The sequence below is a fragment of the Leopardus geoffroyi genome, chromosome A1 (genome assembly GCF_018350155.1).
Source record: "Leopardus geoffroyi isolate Oge1 chromosome A1, O.geoffroyi_Oge1_pat1.0, whole genome shotgun sequence".
NCBI classification, from domain to species: Eukaryota; Metazoa; Chordata; class Mammalia; order Carnivora; family Felidae; genus Leopardus; species Leopardus geoffroyi.
In genome coordinates this window covers 42,232,651-42,251,646 of record NC_059326.1, presented here as the reverse complement: position 1 = coordinate 42,251,646, position 18,996 = coordinate 42,232,651, and the positions used below count along the sequence as shown (strand labels likewise).

The 18,996-nt window shown below is 34.6% G+C and overlaps 1 protein-coding gene across 10 annotated transcripts in view; it reads left to right on the top strand.

Moving 5' to 3' along the window:
• The window catches only part of PCDH9 (protocadherin 9), a 929,325-nt gene that overhangs the window by 342,332 nt on the left and 567,997 nt on the right, over positions 1–18,996 (top strand). For 5 of the 10 annotated variants that reach the window (XM_045478599.1, XM_045478577.1, XM_045478652.1 and 2 more), the window contains exon 3: positions 3,195–3,296. The exons of 2 other annotated variants lie outside the window; for them this stretch is intronic. In XM_045478599.1, coding sequence (XP_045334555.1) covers positions 3,195–3,296 — 102 coding nt within the window. Of the gene's footprint in view, positions 1–3,194; positions 3,297–5,709; positions 5,743–18,996 lie in introns of those variants that run through there. 3 more of the 10 variants (XM_045478608.1, XM_045478585.1, XM_045478646.1) reach the window with 2 other exon arrangements.

Here is an 18,996-nt window from a genome sequence, read left to right as displayed (position 1 = left end):
AAAATCTTAAAAAATGAGGCAGGAAAAGTGAGTTAAACTTTTCCTTTGATACCATTTGCTGCTCTACAAACAGGCTGCTCCAGAATTAGACACAGAGGCTTAGGGTTGAGTGAGATCTTGTTGGGATGGAGAGACTTGCTCAGTCATCATGGTCCTATTGCAAACACACTCAGTTTGTTTATATTTCTTTATTGGATTTGGGAGAGAGAGGATGGTGACTAAAGTTCATCCGTGACACCACCACCATGAGGCACCTATCCCATTATTTGGTAGTCTTTCCTTATGTTAAGCCTGATTCTGTAATTTCTCATCATTGGATCCACTGTTAAGTAAGATACTCTAATAACTTCTGTCCCTATCCCCAAATGAGTTCTCACAGGGTCCGTGGTTAATGCACCGTCAAAATCCTTGCAGTTTACAGAGTCACAAGAATTCATGTCTTCTAGCCTTTGCATATGCTGTTTGTTCTTTTATGACTATGTGCTAACCATGATTCCTTCATTGGCCCATCTTTCCAGATTCTTCCCATGTATCAAACCCAGGAGTCTAGTCATTCTATCTGTTTTGTCCCTTAGCAACCTGCGCATACATTTTCATGTGGCAATTTCACATATCATTATGGTTATTTCTATGTGTGGTTTCACTGCTAGAGTGAGAGTATTACAGATATTAAATGCTACACCTTAATGAACCAATAAAATCCTGACACAGTATGCACTCAGTAAATGAACAAACACGCCAAATAGAATATGTGCATCAGTGAGCAAATCAACGAATTACATAAGGGAGATATGGCAGAGGAGAAATAGCCCGACTCTTGTTACTTAGGAATTCTCTCACTTGGCAAATCTTCGCACGAAGGGCATTGAATATATCTGAACCTCTGTCTTCCTCATCTGTTAAAGAAGGTGTATGTTTTTACCTCTCTGCAAAGGTTTCTGGTAGATGATACATAAAATCTCATATGTAAAGGTATAAAGTATTATACAAATATGAGATATTTTTCAGGTTCAAGGCATTATGATATAATCTGTGGGGAAAAAAACCCTAATTATATGACTGATTAAATGAGGAAAAGGGAAAACAAATACTAAAGAGCAAGAGATTAGATCAAAAGAGGAGCGAGGCCAAAATTTACTGTATTGTCATGAGCACCAGACAAAGAAATGTTAACCCAGGGATTCTAAACTCTGGGTGCACATTAGAATTACCTAAGCATTTAAAAAATGTTTTTAACTGAGCTCTAATTTATCTGGTGTGAGGTAGGACTCAGTTTTTGGTATTTTTTAAAACTTCCCAGGTCATTCCCATATATAGCAAGGGTGAGGGCCACTGCCAGGCCACAGGAATTGAAATGATTCTAGGGAGAAAAACTGCATAGCACAAACATGAGACGTTTTAAAAAAGATTAAACAGCATGAAAAGTTAGAAGGACTAGGGACAGGAATTGAATGATTAAAATGTTTAGGAACATCACAAATGAAAATAACTGTTTTAAGGTCTAAGCTTTTTTCTTTAGAAAGCTAAGGGAGCCACTGTGGAGAGATATGAGAGACAGTCAGTACTTCATAATTAACAGGGAAGTTGTTCAGACAAACTTAGGCACAGGCCAGGAATTAACACTGGCAGGGCAGCATTTTACAGACTACACCTTAAAGTTACTTAGGTTGAAAGCAGAGTTTAAAATGTCTATTGCCACCTGTTTACTTACTCAAGAAAAGTTCCTAGAGGAGGTAAGTTTTGAACAGGGTTGAAATGATACTCTTTATACAGAAGCCAGGAACACAATAGTGTTTTTCATGCGAAAAAGTTTGGGTTTGGGTTTGAGAGTCATGTCTTCCTAGTCTGTCATATTGCTATTTCCCTTAAACCAACCAACAATGAGGTAATTAACTGATATATTTGAAATTGTAATGAAGGGAATCCTGGAAGTCTTTTTTTGGTGTTTATTCCCCAACTTTTCCGTGTTTAAAATTATTTCAAAATAAAAAGTCTTAAGGAATGTAATGTGTTTAAAAATATATTTAAATATACAAAATGGTGGTCTTGAGGTAACAACATACTGAACTTATACTAAATTCTAAAATTAATTTGCTTTTAAAATGTATTTGAAAGTCATTTTCTAATAGATTATTCTTTGGCATGGGAAAAGTAAAATTTCATTAGTTAATTGAAATGTGGCATACTAGTGTGAAAAAATAGTATCTTCCCTACTTATGTCATACAAATCTGTGCATATGTTGTAGTCATATAGGAGAGGAAAGGTTATATACCAATGGTGAACCTTTTTTGGAGGCATTACAGTATCTTTTATTAATGTAGAAACCTTAGAAGTCCCAATGCTATGTTTAATAAGTGGCCAAACAGCAATACTTATAAATATTCCTTGCCTTGAATCTAATAAGAGATTTAGGAAAGAAGGAAGCAAGGAAAACAGGAAGTGAATAATATCTTATTTTCATATAAAAAATTATGTAAGGAATATGGAAAACAACCATTTTAATATTTTCATGGAGAAAGCCCAAGCCATAATTCAGTATTTTACTTTCCACAATTCACATCCTTTTCCAAGTGAATTATTTTCGTTAACTTGTTTCAGAGAATCTTGATATTTGGTACAGAAGAAAAATGACGTAATATTTTAAGACCTTAAACTTTTAGTTTTTCAATTTTGTCTGTTTCAAATGTATCATTTGTAAAGGCCATGCGTGTAGTAGAGAAGGTATGGGACTTGGTCCTAGAAAGCTGGGTAACAGCCCAACCTTGAGAAGTGTATTTTGTACGCCTAATCTTCCTCATCTGTAAGTGGGAAAAATAATAATAACTCTGTTACCATGTGTATTGTATATATCAAGCACTTGAATAATATGTCACACAAAGAGTAGCACCGTGTAAGATTTAGTTACCCAAATCATAAGAACATATTGCTTAAAAAAAGAAAGGGTAAAAATAAAATAACTACATTTGAGATTTCTTTAGCTTCGCTTAAAACATTTTGACAATTTGTCAAAATCCTGGGGATTTTTTTTCTTTTTTTGGTAAAGGCTGCATATTAATGCATGTACCTATGAGTATAGATGCTTGCTAGTTCAAATGGTACTCCTTTGATTAGACTCTTAGCAAACAGCCATGTCTCTCAATAGACACCCTGAATGTGGAGTAGTTTGTCACAATTATTTGGTAATCTCTTTCAGTGTAACTCACACAGCAAAAGTGACAATATTCCTGTCACTCCTCAGAAATGTCCCAGCTCTGCGGGTTTCCACATTCAGGAGAATGAAGAAAGCCATTACGAGGTATGCCATATCTCTATAGAGACCATGTTAGTAGTGAGCAATTTGCATTTTCCTAGTGATTGTATATAGTCTGAGTTAACTATTATAAACATTTTCTTTGCCATCCTCTTTTATGTTCATATTTTTATGCTAGTACTTTTTTAAACAACTTAAATAAAGAATTTTAGAACAAAAAGCAAACAATAATATCTTTCCTCTTTGGTAATAGTGCAGCTATTAAATTCAATATTCTTGCCATTGAATGCAAAGTGTTGATTATTACCTATTTTTGGAGAAAGTAATGAGCAACTTTCTTTTGGAGTTAAAGATTCATAATTGATTCATTTTTATTAGTTGAGCTAAAAGATGTGAACATGTATTTGTTGAAAGATTTATTTGCTTCATATCCTACAGTTAGGGAAGATAGAGAAGACCATGTTGCTTAATATGAACAGGGTAACTGGAATTTTTATTAATCTTTTCTCTTTCTTCTACCTTTTCTCAGCTTGATTCTTTACTTCCTCATTTTTTGAATTGAAAATAAAAATTACCTTCCTTTTTGCTTAACGAGTCCATCCACTGTAAAATGTAGAAGATCCACATTTTGTTGTTTTTTCTTTTATCTTTTTTTATGTCGTGAGGGCTATTCTAGTACCAATCGTTCTAACAGGACTGGTTGCAAAAATCTATTATATTTATTTTAATTTATTAAAATTGTGGTATAAAACACATAATATTTACCATTTTAATCATTTTAGAGTTACAGTTAGTAGTGTTGAGTATGTTCACATTATATAATAGATCCATTTTTTAAGATCAATGTTTTTAAGGAATTGTGTTTCAATAGTTAACTCTAATATTAACACACACATATTTGTTTCATGTATTTCTGTAGTCATAACATATGGATTGCAGAGAGATGATGAATAGATAGATAATATGTATATGTATATGTGGTTAATAGCATGTATTCTATTTTCTCATTGAAGCTAGTTTTTTCCCCAATTTCCTTAAAGTTATTGAAAACATTTTTATTAGTAGTAGTAGTACAGAGTTGCTTTTTAAAAGGTATTTATTTATTTATTGTGAGTGAGAGAGAGGGTGGGGGAGGGGCAGAGAGAGAGAAAGAGGAGAGAGAGAGGGAGGGAGGGAGAGAGAGAATCCCAAGCAGGCTCCGTGCTTAGTGTGGAGCCTGATGCAGGGCTCAATCTCATGACTGTGAGATCATGACCTGGGCTGAAATCAAGAGTCAGACACTTAAATGACCAAGCTACCCAGGTGCCCCAGTACAGGTTTTTCGCACTAGTTTTTGCCAAGTAAAGGCATCTGTCATTCTCAAAACTCCCAGTAGTAATGTAGGTCAGAGAAACTATTTTTTTTAATAGAAATTTTACTGAGTAAGCAACTTCTTTCTAACAAACCATTAATTGAGATGGAAAAATGTTAAAGTGATATTTTGGACAGTTTTATCTCCTAATACTTCCTTCACATATTTTATTTTTCTTTGTGTGGATCTAATTATTCAGAAGCATCCTTCTTACCTATAGCATATATTCTTCTTCCTGTTTTGCTTTTATTTCCTCTCTCTTTCTCCAAAATCTCAATCACTTGGCAGTTGAGAAAAGAATGATAATTTAACCTCTTGATTTATCATCATTAGTTTGTATATTTCAAGTGTGTAGAACATGGAAATTTCTCCCATGAATCACCCTTATTGCATCCAATAATAACACAAGAACAGTTATTTTATGGCATAAATAAATAAGTTTTATTCATAAATAAAAACTCATGTAAATATTTACAAAGCCCATGCACAACATTCTGAAAGCCACTGAAATCCCGAAGATTTCCTTATTTTTTGTAGAGAATTTAAATAAGCCAAAATTAAAATAGTTTTCTGTGAATGGTATTTTTATTCTTCCCTGGATATTTATAAGGCCCAATGCACAAGAGCACAGTTTGTACAGGGTTTATTTGTCTAGAGAAGATAGGTAAGAAAGAAAAAATGATACTCCAAGTTATCATGTTGACTTATATTATGATTCCAATTATCAAAGAACAGTGAAAGTAAATTTGTGTTATACTTATAAACAAAAGAAGGTAAACAAATTATTTTTTAAAATTCCCCAAATTCTCATTTAACCATCGTATTCCAGGCCCATTGTAGTCTGAATGGTTTCAGATTAGGTCATCTCTAAGGTCCTCTCTCTTTCTAGTGGTCTATGATACTAAATAAAGATAATGACATTGACAGCTGATATTTTTGTGGCACTGATACTCAGTGCTGGGGTCTGTTTCAAGCTCTTTATGAGTATATTTGGCCATCATTTACATTTTGTCCTTTAAATGGTTTTTCATTTTGTTATTTGTTAAATGGCTTTTCATCATAATATACCTAATTTACTGAGTATACTTTTTTTTTTTTTTAACACAGAGAGAAAATCTCTGCTGACGTTTCTTAGAAAATAAAACTTGGAGACAGAAGTAATGCCTGTTTGGCAGTGTTATAAAGCATTCTGTAAGGGACACCTGGGTGGCTCAGTTGGTTAAGTGTTCAACTCAGGTCATGATCTCAATGTTCATGAGATTGAGCCCTGCATCAGGCTCCATACTTACAGCACAGAGCCTGCTTGGGATTCTCTCCCTCCCTTTCTCTGCCCCTCCTCCACTTGTGTTTTCTCTCTATCTGTCTCTTTTTGTCTTTCTCTGTCAAAATAAGTAAACTTAAAAAAAAAGCATTCTGCAACACAGGGTGTCTGTATAATGTTTAATGTCTATAGAACAATAACAAAGGGGATAGTTTCAGTAACCAGTTCCTTAAAAGTTCTTGATCTAATATTAATCATTTTTGAAAATTAATAATGGAAAGTGATCATAACCTACAAAGTTGGTTCCTGTGCTATGCTGTTACTATTTTTCCTTTACATCGAATAATGTGGTAAGCCTGGTAAATATATTACTAATTTTTTATTTTCTCACAATTTATACTTTCCCACTTTAATCACTTTACTAAAGTAAAAAAAAAACATGTTAGGTCTTTTTATCATAAAAATATTTAATTGAATAAAGCCATACTGTTCAAGTAGAAAGTCATATTTTTGTCAACTAATATTGATTAATCTGAATGAAGCTATTAAGTTTGTATTTCAACTTTAGATACAACACAAAACCAAGGCTGTATGACCAGCAAAGTTTTAATCATTTTTAAATTATCGGACTTTGCCCATCATGCTTAACTTAGATATAACAATTACTGCTCACTCATAGAGGAATGCTAGTATTAGCTAATGGGTAATCTTTTAGCAGACATTATTCCAGACTCTTCATATATATTACCAAATTTTGTCTAGTCTATGATGTTAAGATGTTAATGTATAACAGCTTAGCATAACCCATGCTATAATTTCATTTACCATTGAGAAGAATTGCTGTTGATTAAACTCTGGTAAGTGCTTATATATGATTTCCTTAATATGTATCCCACTTTAAGTTATGTTAAAGTATAAGAAAGCTTACATATTAGAATCATTAAAATGTAGCTCATTTTAATTCTGACAGCAACCCCATTATTCCCATTTTACAGATAGGGAAACTGAGGCACACGGAAGTTACGTAAGTTGCTTGCATTCACACAGGTAGTAACTAATGGAGCTGGAATATAACCACAGGAACTACAAGGTTAATTACCCTAAGATAGTATTGAAGTCAAAACAAATTCGCAGGCTATTTAGTCATCGGAGACCACGGAGATTATGTATTCATATTACTGAGGCATAAGTTGAAGACAAGAAAGATGGAGGAGCTTGCCCTAGGTCACAGAGCTAGCTAGTGATAGCACTAGGATTAGATCCAGGCTTTCTGATCCTCGAGTGACCTAATGACTACTTCTAAGCTACGTAAAAAATTTCTATGCAAGTGTTAGAAAAAATAGTTCATATTTGAAAATTTTTCTTCAACTAGATTTTAAATAAGATCTGGAATTTAAACGAATTGTCATATTTAAGTTTTCCTGACGGAGCTCTGTCCCCGGATACACAAAGCCTTCATAGTTAAAATACAAGCATAGAAATGAATAAGTGCACATTGTTTTCATGCCATAAATGCATCTTACCTTTACTAAGCCTCTTTGATCCATAAATTTTATTGTCATTTCCCTTCTATTATGTTCAGTTCCCTTTACCCATGAAATAGCATAGGATGCAAGTGGATAGAGCTTTCAGTGTCTATATTCTGCAATCTGTAGGAAAATGTCTCATAGTTATTGGAATTCACACAAGACTGCATCTCAGTATGAGTAGCTGTTCCCTGTCACTGTTTTTGATGCTTGAGCTAAAGTATTTTTACAAAATGGTCTAGTGTTCAGTGTATGAATTTTTGAGATAAGACTTTTCCCTTGTAGCAATGAAATCCGAAAATCAATGTCAGATGAAAATCTTAGCTCTAAGAGTTAGGGAGATTGGTGGAAGACTTTTAAAATAAGTATGAATTTTAGCCGCCAGACTTTGGAAATGTGGCAGTTATCACAAGTGTGAAATTCATGGGTACAGATGGTTGATCAAGATATCCCAGGATGGACCACTACTATAAATCTCCAGACCAAAACTGGGAAAACAGTTTTGATAAGGAAAATGTTTTTAACCTTTTACATAAATTTGTGACACAGGGTTTGCTGGTCAGAGATACATAGAAGTTAAATTATCATTGGCTTCACAAACATTCCAATGGTGTCATTTGATGGAAATATTTAACAGAATAAAAATATGTCAAATGGAGAGTGAGAGGAGCATGTGGGAAGAGAATAGAATTAAAATGTATTAGATTATTACTATTATTTTGTGTGTTGCATTTCACATTCATAACCTCATTTAGGACAATAAGTCTTCCAGGTAAGTATACTTTTCCCACCATTAAAGATGGAGTTACAGGTATACCTTGAGCTTGGGTTCACCGAAACAAAGGCACACTGAGAGCTAGGAGAACAGTGGTTCTCCATGTTTGTAACCATAGCATAGAACACTCTAATTTAAATTAATAATATCAAATGGAGTAATAGCAAAATGATAACGTTATCTGTTACGTTCAAATAAAAAGGGAAAGATATAAAGCCAAAAGGCTTTTACTTTTGTCTCACTTGATCTTGGTCTTTTCTTTTTTCTCTTCTCTTTCCTTTCCTCTTTTCTGTATTTATTACAGATTAACTTTGACTTAATTAACTAACAGTCTGGATCTAAATAAACAGAATCTAGTACATGAAATATTATACTACATACTTACATTTTCCTGTTTTTGGTGTTTTATATAGTTGTGTGACCCAAGCACATTTAATTTTCAAAGAATAAATGTGTTCTGTCCTTAGAATAGAGATTACAGTTGATATCAGCTTTTAAGTTAAAGTAATTAATAGTCAAATCATTTAGCAATAATTACATGTTATAATATTTGGGAGTAATTTTATCTAATAATGCCAAATTAATTCACAAGCCAGTTTGTTTTCATTTTTTTTTCTTTATAAGAACAACCTTTTCTAAAATCACAAAGGTAAAAATATTTAAGATATACACACACACATACACGCACACACACTCTTATTATATACATTGATATACATATATATTTTGGGAATAATTCTCATTATGTCAAAATATTTAAATTCTCAGTAACATCTAAGATTACCCGCCAAAATGATAAAAGCTTTGTTACACTTCAGTCACTTATGGTGAAACTTTGCATATATTACAGTCAGTAGAGAAAGGATGCTACATGACAGACTAGCTCACTCACTAGATAAGGATTTATTCCTCTTTTCATTCTTTTATCATTAAGGACCCAAATCTGCACTTTAGCAAAATAACAAAAAATACATATCATGGTTTGCAGCTTGTTTGGGTTAAGTTCTCACATGCCCAACTGGGAAAAGTCAAAGATCTTACTTACATGCCATTTTATGTAAGATTAGCCTTGTGGACAGTTTCTAACAAATCCAGGGACAATTGCTGACTACCATTTTAAACCATACTTAATGACTGATTGAAAAGTCTCCTTGATATGTATTTGTCATGTGTGATTTATATTATATAGAGATAAATTTTCCCAACATCTTTGAATTTTTGTTAATTACCACTTATTTGCTACCAAGTCAGTATAGATAAATTTGAAACAAATTACTAAGAAGTCAAAGAATTTATAGTACAATAGTACACAGACACTACATACATTCATGTCTAATGCCTATGTATGATGTTTTCTACAAACACATTAATATTGTTATTTCACAGTATAAACTTATGTTTGAAAATCATAGAAGGTATTAGCAGTATGGAGTAATATAAAAATATACATATTTTACCAAATCTCTCCTACTTATCTCTGCCTTCTGAATGTGGTTTGATTTGATTTTTTAAATGGAGCCATAAATACATCCCCTAAACCAGATAAACAGAGATTGGGTGCTAGACATTCTTTCCTTTGTTCTCACCCATAAACATGATGTTGAGACTGTTCTGTGGAGTGGAAGCAAATTACCCATCTTCCCCTTGTTGACCTTTTCCATAATTGTACTGAAACCAGTCTGTAAATCCTACATTAATAATCCCTGTCTGCCTGCCTGCCACAAATATTCATCCAACAAATATACCAAAGATTCTGTTACATGATATGCTAAGTACATCATGCTGAGCAGGCAGGCACACGTACTTCTTTTTGTCTCAGGTATTACAGGGGACATATTTTTATATTCAGCAAGTTGCCATAAAGTGCAAGCCGTGGTACAGTAAGATATGTTCAAGAATCAAGAACACATGGCAGGAGCAAATTTAACCTAGGAGAGGAAAACATAATAATGTTACTGTAAGGCTTGAACGAGTCTACCAGGTAAATGATCAAGAGTGGTGTGATTTCTGTGGTTGTGGACAAATGAGAATGTTTCTCAGAAAGATTGCCTGTGTGAAGCCTAGGTGTTGGGAAGAGGCATCACAGGTTTGAGGAAATTTCCATTGAGTTACTTCTCTTCTCAATTCAGATGTCTTTTGGCTCTATTATCAAGACATCATCCTGGCTCATAATAGAGAATGGCAATAGCTATCAAACTTGTAATGCAATATCCACATATACCTTTAAAAAATTAAGTTTATTTTGAGACAGAGAGAGAGAGAGTGAGCATGAGCTGGGTAGGGGCAGAGAGAGAGGTAGAGAGAGAATCCACAGCAGAGAATCTGATGTAGTGCTTGAACTCAAGAACCATGAGATCAAGAACCTGAGCCACAATCAAGAGTCAGATGCTTAACCGACTGAGTCACCCATGTGCCCCTCTACATATACTTCTGATTATTAAGAACAGTGACTATATAATGTTTCTCAATGCGTGTTCAATATTGTTGTTTTAAAAATTTTTGAACAATTGTGAAATCAGATATGCATATTAATAGATGCATTCCTACAGATTTGGATTTTTAAGTGAATTTTATATATAATAATTGTATATACTGTATATGAATATATGTAATAGATATTACTTAAGGTTGCATCTGTATGTGGATGTGCAAATCTGATTTTATATGTAATAATTGATAACCCCCCCCCCCAGGGGCGCCTGGGTGGCGCAGTCGGTTAAGCGTCCGACTTCAGCCAGGTCACGATCTCGCGGTCCGTGAGTTCAAGCCCCGCGTCAGGCTCTGGGCTGATGGCTCAGAGCCTGGAGCCTGTTTCCGATTCTGTGTCTCCCTCTCTCTCTGCCCCTCCCCCGTTCATGCTCTGTCTCTCTCTGTCCCAAAAATAAATAAACGTTGAAAAAAAAAAATAATTGATAACCCCCTATTATTTATTTATTTATTTTGATTTTATTTATTTTTTATTAAAAATTTTTCGAATGTTTATTTACTTTTGAGAGAGACAGAGTGCGAGTAGCAGAGGGAAGGGAGTGGGAGACACAGAATTTAAAGCAGGCTCGAGGCTCTTAGCCGTCAGTACAGAGCCTAATGCGGGCTTGAACCCACGAACTGCGAGATCATGCTTAACCCACTGAGCCACCCAGTCAGATGCTTAACCCACTGAGCCACCCAGGCACCCCAATAGCTCCCTACTATTAAGAAAGTGCACATTAATGTTTTCCAGAAGCTAAATAAATATACTTGATCCATTGGGGATTGTTCCATTGGAAATTCATGGAGAAGATTTCAGTTTGATTCTCTGTATTCCAGCAACAGCTATAAATCAGTGATCAAATTTTCCTCTAACTTAAGTTTTTTTTTTTCCATTACTTAACCCTGTGTAAAGGATGGCCATCACCCTCTTTTAGTTTTTCTTATACATGTTCTGCCAATTTCTTCTTCACCACAGAGCAAGTGGCCTTGGGTTTATTCACAAGAAGAACCACATTTGACAGATTTGCTGATGGTGTCAGCCATGGTTGCATGCTTGATGGACAGCACCAAACCTTGCTGTGGCCCAGCTCCTGCTAATTAGTCGTTTGAAGCCACTTTGTGTGCCACAGGCACATAGGCTTATCAGCCAAAGACATCTTTGCCATTCAGAATGACAAGTGTGATGCAGCTGTTTGTGGAGAGAATAGAGTGTACAAAGAGAGAGAAGGGCCTTTCAAACAAGTGACAACCATAGTACCTTTCACTGAAGGATCCTGAAATTATAACAAAACAACCAAAAGGCAGAATACAAAAAGGTGTAAATCAATATCTGTTACATCGGCATGGAACCCACACATGAAATGACAATAAATAATATCAAACTGTGAGAATGAGAGAAAAATATCCCTGCCTGACAGTACTTTTTAAAAATCAACTGAGATTGCATGTTGTGATTAATACAGGCCGGGCATTTGCATATAGAATTAACATAGATGTGTGGAGTTTTCAGAAGGTTCTGCATATATCTGTGGATACTAATAGAGAAGCCTGACGGAAAGCTTTGTATTTAAAGTCCTATAGAGTACATGGTCATAAATAATTTATTGGGACACTAAATATCTCAGGACATTGAAGACCCATTGGGAAGAGTGAAGGTAATACAAATACATGTGAGAAGAGGATAGAAATAGAAAAGATAGAAAACTAGGAAATGTTAACATTTTTTTAGAAAATTAAAATATTGAAATAATAATGAGTGAAATTTTCTTCTCTGTGATGATTCTGAACTGTGAGATTTCTTTCTAGTTACCACTGAAAGGATTTGGAAGTCAAATGGAAAGTCAAGAGATCTATTGTTAGAAGTGCACATTGACAAATTCAATAGATATTTTTCACAAAAGCTTTCATATTATAAAATCCTCATTCTAATTTCCAAATATCTACCAAGAATAATGTTTTTATAGATGATATTTAGTATTTTATAAAACAATTTTAATTGTATGTATGCATATAGGATATAGAAATTCTTATAATAAGATACTTCAAACTTGAAATGGGTTTTTGGATGTTTACACTAGTTATATATATATTTATATAACATAGATATTATTATTATACTCTATAAATATATATAGTGATTACTGCAGAGGGCATATGAGATGTCATTTGTTGTGTCACCAAATCCTGGTAAGTTATGGACATAGAATTATAGCTAGTCTTTTTATCTGTTCTATAGTCCATAAAATTTTGGATATAGATATAAAAATGTTTTACCTATTTAAAAAGCTTGAGACACACTTATGTATGCCAGTTAAATAGACAATGATACATATTATATAAACTACATAAACCCAGCTTTGTCTTGATGTTAGCTTTTATTTTAGCTTTATAATAAATAATTTTGACTTTAAAAATGCTAAAGCTTATTTATAAATAGAAATGGCATAGAATCACTCTAATTATTGAGGAGTGGTTACCTAGATTTACTTTTTCTCCTTTAGATGATTCAAACAAACAGTGGAGTATGTTAGAATTTATGTGTATATGTTGCATATGTTAAATACAGATGAAATCTTCAAAAAGAATAGACTAAGTACATACTTTCTCTTTAAATGCCATTTATTTCTTCAATTTTGGAATTACTGGAAACCTCAATTATTCAGTATCTACAGCATATTATGCATGAGGAAGAATTTTGGAACCAAGACCACCAGGAGATCCATGTTAAGCAGGTCAGGAATGGAGTCCGAATATGATCTTTTTGAAAATTTTCAAATTTTATGAAGTATCTAATAGGTTTAATGTGAAAGGTGGACAGGAGGACTGAGGCAGAGTTTCATTAATGATCAGTATATAGGTTATGTAGATAAATGAGTAAGTGTTTCAGTCTGAGGTTTAGCATCAGCTTTTTCTTAATGGAATAGAAAAGAACAGAGTAGAATAAACTGTATAGAATTTAATAAATAGGTTAGAAGAGAATGGAATGAGGAAAGAAGAGGATAAGGGAAATAAACAGAAGATACATATGAAGTATATGTTATATACAATTGTTAAATATTATTTTACTTTACTTCACATGTATACATTTGTTTATATTTGAGTGCGTATACCATGTTTCTATGTAAAATGAGTTGCTCAGTGTGGGACAAGTTAAAAAATTTGAAAGTCACTGATAGAAAATAGCCCAGACTTACATACCACTTACCATTGGTCAATAGCTCTTCAAAATCACTTTGATTATATTAACTTGATGAATTAACTTCTCGGTGGGGTAAACTCTTCTATGACTCTGGTTATAGTTGAATAAAGGAAGGTATAGGAGACACGTGACTTGTATAGTCACACAGCAGATAAGGGGCTGTGGCAGGATTCAAATCCAGAAAATCTAGATCTGTGGGTTGTGCTCTTGGCCACTGCTCTAATGCTTCCACCAAAGATGGCAGCAGATCCAGGGTTTGAGACCAGCCTCCTGACTCACACAGTGTAATACAACTCTCTTTCACTTCGGCAGTGACCTCTCCTGTCAGCCTAAATCCCAATCTGAGGGCAGAGTTTACAGATGTAAACTCTCAGCCTTGTAAAGAGGGTGTATAAGCTCAATGAGTCTAAGAAGTTCTCCCCTCAGTGACTTCTCTTGGTGATTTACGGTAGGGTTAGCATACAAATGCACTTAAGTAATTTAACTGTAAATGCATCTATTTACATTTAGTTTTACCTACTCCGTGGTAAACTACTTTGACTCAAATTGAAAGAACACCTATTAATACTATTTTCCATATAACTCACTTTGACAGGTAGCCTAGGCCATGAATGATACTATATGCTAAAATTTATTTAATGATGTTAAAATGAAGAACCTTGAAATTTAAGTAAAACCTCCATTTATTAAGATGCATGTCAGAAAATAAAACAAAAAGGAAACAAAAAAAATGGTGTCAAAGGTGTATGCATGTATGCATGTATTATCCACACACTTGTTACCAAAGAAGTAAAAGTATTTTTTAAGTTTCTGATTCTTCCTTGCTCTTCAGACAAAATTTTAAATGTATATGTCTAACATATTTTTCAAATAAGCATTCGTTCAAAAAAGCAGCAGCCCAAAGTCTTTTTTATTGAGGCCAAATTCTCGCTGTTTTGGACATTGTTACCCATTCGAATGTGTGTGTTTTTTGTTTTGTTTTGGTTTGGTTTTTAAGATTTCTATGTCTTATCACAGATATGGTATCTTCTTTTTTTACCAATTTTGCAAAGAATGTTTCAGAAATAAGATCAATATGAAATTATTTTTTCTAGTTTTTATCTACTTTATAAAATATAAATCCCAAACACAATGATAGGTTGTAATTATTGCACAAACACTGTTACACGGTGAAAAATGACAAAAATAGAGCTACATTTTGGGCGGCAGCCAACTCCAGCTTCTTTGTCAGGTAATGTAAGTTTATGAATTTTGCATGCAATTCAGACAGTTTCTGAATTTGGACACATTAAAAGAATGGCTAAAATTTAATTTGGTTAAGTACTGCTCACATATATGAAATGTAAGTAGTTTCAGATTGACCACTAATATTAGAAAACTAGCCAGTTAGATGTATAGGGTATTATGAAAATAGAAGGAAAAGTCATTCATTACTTGATACTTTCTTAACATATTTTAATTTTTCTTTATGTCACCCACATGTTTGCATCTTAAAATAGGGATGAATGTGAAGAGATTGCCACTACATTCAAACATTTTAAGTATCTGTTCTCTACCTACAGAAGATGGAAGTTCCTTGAAACCCAGGAGTCAGAATCTCCCAAATAATTCCATTCAGGGTCAGTTAAAGTAGAAAAAGTAACTAAACAAACTAACCAACGAACTAGCCAACTAAATCCCGTAACACATGTAAGTTTGATAATGAATTCTGAAATAATGAACTCCATACATTTAAAATAGGTAACTATGTGAGTTTAGCCTGCATCTAACAACAGGAATTTTCTTTAAAAACATACTTTTAGGGGCGCCTGGGTGGTTCAGTAGGTTAGGCGTCCAACTTCGCTCAGGTCATGATCTCATGGTTTGTGGGTTCGAGTCCCGCATCGGGCTCTGTGCTGACAGCTCAGAGCCTGGAGCCTGCTTTGGGTTCTATGTCTCCCTCTCTCTCTGCCCCTCCCCACCTCTTACCTTGTCTCACTGTCTCTCAAAAATAAATAAATGTAATAAAAAAAATTACAAAAATAAAAACATACCTTTAGGGAAGAGGTTTATACTTCTTTTCAAATTGGTTCTTGTAGCCTTGTACTTTCCAACACTCCTGGTCTATCGGTAGTTATTCCCATGTTTTTGGCCGGGAAGCCAAGCAGCTTTAAAACGTACTTTCTGGGGGTGCCTGGGTGACTCATTTGCTTAAACATCTGACTCTTGATTTTGGCTCAGGTCACGATCTCATGGTTCATGAGTTTGAGCCCCGTATCTTTGGGCTTTGCATTGAAAGTGTGGAGCCTGCTTGGGATTCTCTGTCTCCCCTTCTCTGCTCCTCCCCGCTTCTCTCAAAATAAATAAATAAACTTAAACTTTTTTTTAAATGTACTTTCTGTCTGAATTATCTCAATTTTGACTGGAATGGATATTTAGGACATGATACCTATTTAGAACAAATGAATAGTATAAAATGTCAGCAAATTTTTTATTGATATTTAATTTTAAGCATTTTATAGATATGCATTTTACTGAAATTTTATAGATTTGATATTGTTTTTTAAAGAGGCGGCTGGATTGTTTATTCACTTATTGGCATAGTTATTACATGAGATATTTTCCATTTGAAACCATGGAAAACTTCCACTCAACACAAAAAGGGAAAGCAAGAACCTTTTGGGTGAATCTAATCTTAATTCAGAATGTATCTAGAAAACACAATACTTAGTATCTTAAATAAGGCAAATATTGATACAATAAAGAAAACCAAATTTAAATTCAAATTATGGATTGAAAACATAGACAAATTGTGGTAGTATACAATGTAATACTATGCAACAATGAAGCGAAGAAACCACTGATACATGCTACAACATGGATGAATATTATGCTAAGTGAAAGAAAAAACAGAAATAAAAGGTTACATATTGTATAATTTAATTTATATGACATGTTGGAAAAGGTAAAGCTATAGAGACGGAACTTAGATCAGTGGTTGCCAAGAGCTGGGGCTTGAGGGGCTCAGAGGAAGTTCTTGGAGTGATGAAGATGTTCTATAATTTGATTGTAGTTGTATGTATGTCAAAAAAAATTGCATTCGATGGATTTAAATAGGCAAAGGAGACCTTATTCAAGACTACAGTTAGGAGAGAGATGAATTCAACCTCTTTGAAACAAATGCAGTAAACCTTTTAAGCATTGGGGTGAGCTCGTGGGAAAAGATTGGAGCATGTTAGGAAGGAAGCTGGTCAATGTGATTAGACTGGCTGTGCTTACTGACTGGGGCTTAGCAAAGTTAGGCTCCTCCCTTCCCACAGAGACCAGGAGATGTGGAGGCCATTTTCTTGATGAAAAATTACATTACATTTCAAAGGGATAACCACTAGGTCTTTGAGAAAGACATTCCTGAGTCATGAAACTGGCAAGAGCTGAGAAACCAAGTTATGTCTTGAGAGAACAGAGACAGAATTTACAAGTTTTGTTTTTGTTTTTGTTTTAAAGGAAATGTTCTAAGACAAGGGAGGTCAAGGGCTTAGCGTAAGGAAGGAGCCTGTCTCAAGTTGAAGCAAGCTAAGGGGAGCATTAAGAGCGTCTTAGGTTCCATGATTGTGTGTGTATCAGAACTCATAGAACTTTATTCCTGAATGGGTGACTCTCACTGTATGCAAATGATTTCACAGTATGCAAAAAAAAAAAAAAAATGCAGCTAGGGAAAATATCATCATGGGTGTAGACTGAAAGCAGTAGAATCATGATGCCCCAGAGAAAGGAAAAAAGTGAGGTTATAACTCCACAGGAAATGAGTCTTTTACTCTTCCATATATGGACCATCTAACATCTTTCGTTAGTGACATGATAATTCATAAAACCCGATATATGCACCAGGTCTCTGCCGAGAAATATAAAACAGCGACCCTAGATGCTATAGATAAGTTGTTTGCTGGCTCATCTTTCTGTTTACTGGATTGTTAAGCAAGAAGTCTTTGTTACCCAGAGGAGCATATTTGATTAAAATCAATACACATATATCCACATGCTACATCACAGTCACTATTCCACCTTCATGGAATTGAAGCATCTGTACTATTCTTACCACCACCACTGTGGTACATAGTTATAGTGAAAAGCATCTCAGCAGGAGTGAACTTTGCTTTTTGTCATGTGCCTCTTTCTCAGAATGCAACAGTCTAGTGGCCAAAAAAGAAAAGAGAGTTTCTATAGGTTGACTCTTAAAATGCTGAATGCTTTATTTTAATTCCAGAACCACAGTGTCTAGTCTCCCTGTAGCAGCAATGGGAGAACAAAGTTCTTGTTTTCACCAGGGAATAGGTGACAAAGAACCAGGGGCATGGGGAGCCAGGATCTCCAGGGAACAGCTGGTTAAGGGGATCCACCAGCGCCTCTGTCCCCACCCTTTAGTCACTTCGCTGAAAATACAAAAGGCTTATTTAGCAGCACCCTTAGGCATATGCATCACAGAACCACTCAACACAAGTATTTCCTCTCTGAGGCTTCCCCCACTCCCCCCTCCTGACCTTGAGAAGTGTTGACAAAGGACATAAAAGATCGAACAGACAGAAGTTTCACGATGAACCAAAAAATTATGTTCTGCTGCATGATGAAGAGAAATAAAAGGGAGAAAGCTAGATATATGTTTGGTTTAAATAAGGCTCCACAAATTCTGTAACGCTTTGTGCAAACTTGGCCCCAGATCAGAGGTACTCAGCCTGCATGGTAATCAGGACTTTCTCAATAAACCTCAGCCTGTTACGGTTCTTACCACATTTACTTTCTCAATATGATAGTACTTTACAGCTATCTACTCGATTATGGCCAGAGTTCCTAGCAGTTATTGATAACCATACCATCGACTTTATATCTCAGCCAGCACAGGCAGGGGGAAGGCAATCAGCACAGTGAATTTCCTAACCTGGATATATCTTCCTGAAACGCGAAGATGATGACTCAGTTCTACAATTGAGCTTGTGATTCTCAGTGTGGCGAAACTTCTTATGTCATTTTTATTTTTAGCTCTTTGGCACAATTATAGAAAATTCTTGTAGGAAAATCACAGCTTCCATAAGGAGGAGCCCTGACTGCTTTTCAGAGGTTCAAAATGTTGGGAAAATTCATAAACCCTGTGCAATGCATTCCTTGGTGGGGAAATGCAGATAAATTTTTG